The sequence below is a fragment of the Nesoenas mayeri genome (assembly GCF_963082525.1).
Source record: "Nesoenas mayeri genome assembly, chromosome: 23".
NCBI lineage: Eukaryota > Metazoa > Chordata > Aves > Columbiformes > Columbidae > Nesoenas > Nesoenas mayeri.
In genome coordinates this window covers 4,343,256-4,350,695 of record NC_137574.1, presented here as the reverse complement: position 1 = coordinate 4,350,695, position 7,440 = coordinate 4,343,256, and the positions used below count along the sequence as shown (strand labels likewise).

At 58.8% G+C, this 7,440-nt stretch overlaps 1 protein-coding gene across 1 annotated transcript; it reads right to left on the bottom strand.

Moving 5' to 3' along the window:
* Positions 1–3,471: 3,471 nt before the first annotated feature.
* RAB7B (RAB7B, member RAS oncogene family) lies at positions 3,472–7,093 on the bottom strand (the record flags this gene model as incomplete). The annotated part of the gene is made up of 6 exons (XM_080358516.1): positions 6,972–7,093; positions 5,920–5,981; positions 5,648–5,774; positions 4,450–4,665; positions 4,012–4,137; positions 3,472–3,552 (listed from the first exon to the last, which is right to left on the bottom strand). The coding sequence occupies exons 2-6, from the start codon at positions 5,970–5,972 to the stop codon at positions 3,472–3,474; spliced, it is 603 nt and encodes a 200-aa protein (XP_080214642.1). The 5' UTR covers positions 5,973–5,981; positions 6,972–7,093.
* Positions 7,094–7,440: the final 347 nt, after the last annotated feature.

Here is a 7,440-nt window from a genome sequence, read left to right as displayed (position 1 = left end):
TCTCGTGGGTAAACCTTAATATCTTCAAGGCTGATCTCTGTTCCCATACCCTCTGTCAGGGAATCCACGGACTCGCTGTAGTTCCCCACAGGGATGCTTCAGTGCAATACTCCCATGGAATGCTCTGGTGTGATGCTCCGGTGGGATGCTCCCATGGGGTGCTCTGGCGGGATGCTCTGGTGGGATGCTCTGGTGTGATGCTCCGGTGGGATGCTCCAGTGGGATGCTCCCATGGGATGCTCTGGTGGGATGCTCTGGTGAGACGCTCTGGTGGGATGCTCCAGTGCGATGCTCCCATGGGATGCTCTGGTGGGATGTTCCAGCACTGTTCCATGCTCAGCCATGTACCAAACCACAACACCAACCCCTTGGTGCCCAGCATGGGGCCGGTGCTGCCACATATGCCCGGGATCTGGCACACCCAAGCGCGGCACTCAGAGCCTGCAAAACCACGTTCTGACACCCGCCAGATGCAGCTGCGGGTCTGCTGCCCGGTGGCACTAGAGGGCAGAGGTTGGCTCTGCTTGATGCCTTGGTTTTAGTTTTCATGTTTGAAGCTCTTGAAAGGTGACCTGTAACTTCGAATGTCTGGGGTTTATCATGTTTGCTTTTAAAAGCAGCACCTTGAAGTGGCTGAAACCGCTGTGTTACTCTCAATCTCAGCTGCAAGTTAACAGGGCTTCTGCTTTGGAACAGGAAAACTTGTTTTTATAAAAGTCTGCTTTGCAGATTTTAAGCCACTTTATTTTAACTATCACGAGTTGAGTAAGATAATTTAATTCCAGCCAGTGCCAGGTGCCACAGGCCGGGATGGACAGAGCCGGCTGCCTGTCCCGGGGTGCTGGGACGTGTCTGCAGGCAGGGAGTGCAGCGGAGCCGCTGCCTGTCAGCCCTGCAAAGAGCCTTTTGCAATGCAAATCCGCCGGCTCCCACCAGGCTCCCACACCTGGAACCAGTCAGAGCTCCGCCAGTCTGGTTACACGAGATGAAACCCGGCGCACATGGGATGATGGAGGGTGGGAGAGCTGGAAGGAGCGATTAAACCTCGGAAGCACAGAAGCAGCTGAGAGTCAAGGATTGAGGGTGTCAGGTGCTAACTCTGCAAATACGGAGCGCAGCTCTTCTGTACGTGCTGGCAGGGCAGGGATGGTTTCCATTCAGCGATCAGCATCCTCAGCCTGGTGTTTTACCCACTTTTATGTGAACTAAAACCTGTAAAGGCAGAGGCGCAGACTAAGTGAAGTGCAGACCCAGCATCACGGTTGGAAAATATCTTTGACTTATAAAATACAGCAGAATGGGGTAGGACAGGGCGAGAGCTCAGGTTCGGTTTCTTGGCTATCGCCATGGGCCAGGCGCCTCGCCGGGGTGAGCTGGTACTGCTGGCTGCTCAGGAACTCACTGAGTCACACAAGGCAAATATGTTTTTCCCTTTGATTTTCACCCTGAGAAAATCTTGAGCTGACCTTGTTAATCCTCTCCCCCCTGCCGTCCTTTATCACATTTCGGCTGCGGGATAGTGTTACCAGTTTCGCACCTTTGCCCGCTCCTGCCAGCATCCTGCCTGGCGCAGTGCCGCCCCATTCCCTGTCCCTGTCACCCATGGGGGAGGATTCCCAGGGTCACCCCAACCACCCCAGGGCTGCAGGACCCCATGGATGCTCCTACCTGGGAGGGATGGAGGGAGAAGAAAAGCTGGATGGCTGCAGGTGGCTCCAGCTTGGTGCTGCGCATCTGCAATGTGCGTTAACTAGGGTCTCTATAGGGTGGTGATGCTGTTAGAGATCCCACCAGTTCCCAGGGTTATGATCACTTACACAGTCTTAATTCCTGCCTCCGGAAGGATGCTTGGTGGCCACACAGTGCTCAAGCCCTGCTACTTTCCATGCCCCTTGGTTCAAAGCCTGGTGTCTCGGAGCCTGGACAAGGGCTCTGGAATGAGCTGCACCTGCAGAGGAATGTCTGAGCCCCGCTCGACTGGGTGCTGAGACATAACCCTGGCTGTGCCTCACCCAGGGAAGCCCGATCTGTGGGTAAACTCTGATCCAAGCCTGCAGCTCCCGCCTGGCCCCTGCTCCTGGGCTCACGGGCTTCGGCAGCGCCGGCAGCGCTGGGCACAGGCAGCGGCTGCTCAGCCCCAGCCAGGGCAGCGCCCTCTCTGCCAAGTGGTGTGTTTGACCCGCTCAGCTCGGCATGTCCAAATGGTCACTTGCTGGAATAAAACAGATGGAGTTTTATCCGCCTCCAGCACTGATTGCTGCCGGTGAAAGGGTATAATTAGAAACAATATCACTGTTGACACGGGCGGTGTTTTAACACCCGCTGTCCAAACAGAGGTGGCCGAGTGCAGGGTTGATGCTCGGCCAGGCGTGGGGGCTACACCTGGGTGATGTTGGGCATGGGAGAGCTCCGGGCAGGCTGCACCCATTAGTACTGGGGAGATGCTGCTGCCTCGGGGATACAGGGGAAAAGTGCGTGCGGAGCTCGGGGAGGGAATAGTTAATGCCCCTCTCCTCCAAATATTAAGGGACAAATCCTTTCCCGGCCAGGTGCCCAAATAAACAGGCTGAGTGTTGCGTAAGGAGGGAGGTGGGAACACCTTTGCATGCTTCTCTGGAGACAGGCAGGGTAATGACAGCACCGCGGCCCCCTGCACCCCCGGCCCTCGCTCAGGTTCCACCCTGTCCATGTGCACCCGCTGGCCCTGGTGGGTGCTGTCCCTGGCTGGTGTCACCGAGTCTAGAGCTGGTGTCAAGATTCTGGAACCCCCACCCTGTCCTCCTGCTGCCGGACCACGGGAGTGTTTTGTGACACATGTATATAAATAAAAATGAAATATTTAATTTTTTTGGTTGTTTTTTAAAGAATTCCTGACAAAGTGCTCTGCTGAGGATCCTCACCGGTGTGGTGGAAGGTGTCTGATAGGTGGGTGTGCATGACAGCAGGGGAAACTGAGGCACAGAACAGTTGCATGCACAGCGCTGACCCTACAGGGGACCCGGTTGCTCTCAGCCCTGTGCCATGGCCACCAGCTCCACTGCTCCCCCTGTCACAGCCCTATGCACCCTGAGCGCCCGGAGGGACCGTCAGTCCGTGTGTCAGGAATGGGCACCTATGGGGCCAAGGTCATGGTCACCAGAAAGTCACCAGCAGCACAGCCCGGCCCTGTGGCACCGTCACCGCAGGGGTGTCACCTGCTCAGGTGCCAGGTGGCAGTGGATCGAGGGGGACGGGGCCACCACGGCGATTTGGGAGGCTGCTGGGTTGGAAGAGCAGCTCCGGAGACAGGGGAAGCAGCAAGTCCCGGGGTGAGCAGCTGTGTGGCCCTGGTGTGTCAAGCAGTGGCCGTCCTGTGTCCTGGCTCAGCCAACATCTGTGGGGCGGGCAGGGGGCACGGACCCCGCGCAGGGCTGCAGCATCACGGGGCGCTGGGCTGGGCAGGACGGCCGGAGCGCGGCAGCGTGCCCGGGGTCAGCAGCAGCTCTTCTTGGGCTTGTCGTTGGGAGTGAGCTTGATGGAGTCGGTTAAATAACTCTCCAAATACTCTTTATGCTGGAAAAAAAACAGAGGGGGAAAAAGAGCGAGTGACATTAGCAGCCTGAGCGGACAGAAGGATCTGGGAGCACGGGTCCCGTCCTGATTCGTGTTTAAAGACAAAATCCAGGGAAATGCCACCCGGCCCAGCCGAGGAGCAGGGCCACCCGCTTGCTTGGCATGGGGACACGCGGGTCCCCGTGGGGTGGCCGCTAGAGGACAGTGCTGCCCGCTGCACGCTGCTGCACACCATCCAGGGCAGAGAGAAACAGCCATTCTTATTCTTTTCTAACCGGTTTAAGGTCTGTTTTAAGAAACCAAACACTGATGCACTTCTCTTTCCTGGGGCTCCCCTACGTGTTATAAATGGAAGATATTGTACATCAGAGGGTGGGCTGGGAAGGTCTGCCAGATCATTTTGGGGGGGTGGCTGTGTCCAGCTCCCACCCAAATCGCTGCTGCGGGCGCGATACTCACCGTTATTAACGCCTGCTTTGCCAGAGTCTCAAAAGCCTCTGCAACATTGATGTTGTTCTTGGCACTGACTTCAAAATAAGGGATGTCTTTCTCCTTACACCAGGCTGAGGCCGTCTCCTTGGGTACCTATGGGACAGGAGGATGGAGCCACGACACAGCCCTGCGCAGGAGGGGTGGCAGCGGGGACCCTCCTTGCCCGTCTCAGCACCGCGGGGTGAGGACAAGGTGCAGGCAGCAATCTGAGATGCTTAATTCCTGCTGCCTGCAGTGGGGACATCTCTGCGGCAAAAGGTCCCCAGCAGCTCCGCACCCGGGAGCCCTGGATTTCACATGAGCATTGCAAGGAGGCTGGTTCTGCAGGCTGATCAGCGCCCGTAAGACTTTGGGGCACTAAAGCATCCAAATCCACTCACCCCGCTCTCTCTCCTCCATCCTTACCTGCCGATCGCAGATGTCGATTTTGTTCCCCAGCACGACCATGGGGAAATCTTGCTCCCTCGGGATGACCTTCTCTAGGAAATCGTCTCTCCAGTTGTCCAGGGACTCAAAGGACTCCCTGTCGGTCACGTCGAAGGCCAGCATGCAGCCATCCGAGCCTTTGTAAAAGGTCGACACCATGGATCGGAATCGCTCCTGTCCCCCTGTGTCCCAGATCTAGGGCAGAGAAGGGCACAGGTGCAAACACACAACATGAGCAGCATGGGTGTTCGCAGCCCTGTGCGCTGTTAAACCCCAGGGACCAGCTTCAGCCAGTGCCAGACCCCCAAAATTTGTGTGAGGCTTTGGTATCACAGGATCCCAGAATGTCAGGGGTTGGAAGGGACCTGGAAAGCTCATCCAGTGCAATCCCCCCATGGAGCAGGAACACCCAGATGAGGTTACACAGGAAGGTGTCCAGGCGGGTTGGAATGTCTGCACAGAAGGAGACTCCACAACCCCCTGGGCAGCCTGGGCCAGGCTCTGACACCCTCACCCCAAACAAGTTTCTTCTCAGATTTAAGTGGAACCTCCTGTGTTCCAGTTTGCACCCATTGCCCCTTGTCCTGTCACTGGTTGTCACCAGCAGAGCCTGGCTCCATCCTCCTGACACTGCCTCTTTCCATATTGATCCCCAGGAATGAGTCCCCCCTCAGTGTCCTCTTGTCCAGCTCCAGAGCCCCAGCTCCCTCAGCCTTTCCTCACACGGGAGATGCTCCACTCCCTCCAGCATCTTGGTGGCTGCGCTGGACTCTCTCCAGCAGTTCCCTGTCCTGCTGGAACTGAGGGGCCACAACTGGACACAAGATTCCAGGTGTGGTCTCCCCAGGGCAGAGCAGAGGGGCAGGAGAACCTCTCTGACCTACTGACCACCCCCTTCTAACCCACCCCAGGTCCCATTGGCTTCCTGGCCACAAGGGCCCAGTGCTGGCTCATGGTCACCCTGCTGTCCCCAGGACCCCCAGGTCCCTTTCCCCTACGCTGCTCTCCAACAGCTCCTTCCCCATCTTATACTGGAACCTGGAAATTCATTCATGGATGCTGAAAATCAGGCCCTGCCCATCCAGTGCCCCACCTCATGACACCAGGAGGCATTTGGGGACAGCAGGACACCGTGGGACACACATGCCTGTGGGATCAGGCTCCCAGCCCCGCTCACCTGCAGTTTCATGGGGGTGTTGTCCACTGCCACGACTTTGGTCAGGATGCTGGCCCCCAGCGTGGTGCGGTAATCCTCGTAGAACGTCTTGTGCACGTACTGGTGCAGGAGGGAGGTTTTGCCCACGCTGGCAGGAGGGAAGGGACGCAGATGAGGCTTTGTCCAGCAAAGTTGGGCTCAAAGGGTCAGGCACAGCAAGGACAAGGGCTGCACACCCACAGGCTCCCAGGCTAGTGCACACATGGGGCTTCCCTCCCAGTGCCGCTCCTTACCCCAGAGCTCCTATGATAATTATCTTCAGATCCACCTTCTTGTTGGCGTCCATGGACGGGCCCTGCAGGACAAGAGGGGGTCACCCGGCTGCGGGGATGGGACCAGCTACTGGTGTGGTGCTGGTGGAGGTGTGGGGGCAGCCACTGCTCCCCGTGGCCTCTCTCTGCTTCCACCCCACCCCTGGGGGCCCTGGACGTCACCGTGTCCTCACATTGTCCCCAGTGTGTCCCCACTGTGCCAGCACCCTGCTGCACTTGCATCCCAGCGGTTGGTGGGGACAGAAACTCCCACGCAAATCCCGTCCCACGTCACCGCCCGGGACTGGTTCCCGAGGTGCCGGTGCACGTCCAGACACGCCACTGCGCCGCACCAAATCATCACCATTAGCAGCTGCTGCGAGCAGCTTCCCTCCCTCTCCCTCAAAAGTGCTTTTAAACCTGACACACACCAGGTGTCCTGGGGAAAATTACGTTTATTAAAGAGACCACGGCCAGCTGGACTGTCCTGGATGCCCTGAGTCCAGCCCAGGGATGCCACCCAGCCTGGGATCACCCTGAAAGCTGCATCCCCAGCGTGTCCTGGCATCCCCACCCACCCCCAGACAGGAGCCCTGAGCGCCTCCAGCACACCCCCTCCCCAGGCTGGGACGAGCACCCTCGGGTGGTCGCAGCAGCCCCAGCCATGGCGCAGATGGAAACACTCACCGGCAGCCTCATCCCTGCATTTTTCCCCGATGCGCTGGCCAGCCCGGCGCCGTCCCCCTTGGCACATCGCCCCCGCCAGGGTGGCTCTCGGCCGTGGGGTCCTGGTTCTCCCGCAGCCCCTCTGCCCCCCAGCCTGGCGTGGGCAGCATCCTTGCCATGGGCAGAGCCTCATGCCTCAGCATGCATAAACCTTCCAGTCTTTTTACCAGCACCAGACAGCTTTTTTTGCAGGCTGGGCGTTTTTAAACTCAAAATGGAGTTTCCCCACATTTTTGCCTGTCACTCTGGGGGTCCCCTGCTCAGCCATGGTCCTGGGGGCAGGTGGGGCCGCAGGGCAGCGCACTCACCTGCCGGGGCGTCCGTCCGATGGGTCGCCAAGGCTCCGGGCTCCCGTCCAGCCGGCGTCCCGGGGAGGGAAGAGTCGAGAGAGGAGGATCCCGTGTGGAGCGGCCGCCCCGGCGCTGGCTCCCGCCTGCGGCTGCGGGGCCCTGCGCTCTGACATCAGCAGGAAGAGGGGCCGAGATCCTCCGGAGCTGGCGGAGCAGCCGCGGGTGCTGGGATGTCACAGCTTGAGGGCTGAGAAGGGAAAGAGAGCAACGTTGCACTCATCCCCTGCGGTTTGGGATTGACTTTTGACCTCTCGTCTTGCTCAGGATCCCCCTGATACCCTTTACCCACCTCCCCGTGACCCCTTATCTGCGTTCCTGCCAGGGGATTCTTTAGGGCTGAGAACAAAAGCCCAGCGGGGCTATTGGCAGCATCCCCAGAGCCCACGGGAGCCACGCTGGACTTTGCTCAGGCAGCTGCGATAGCACG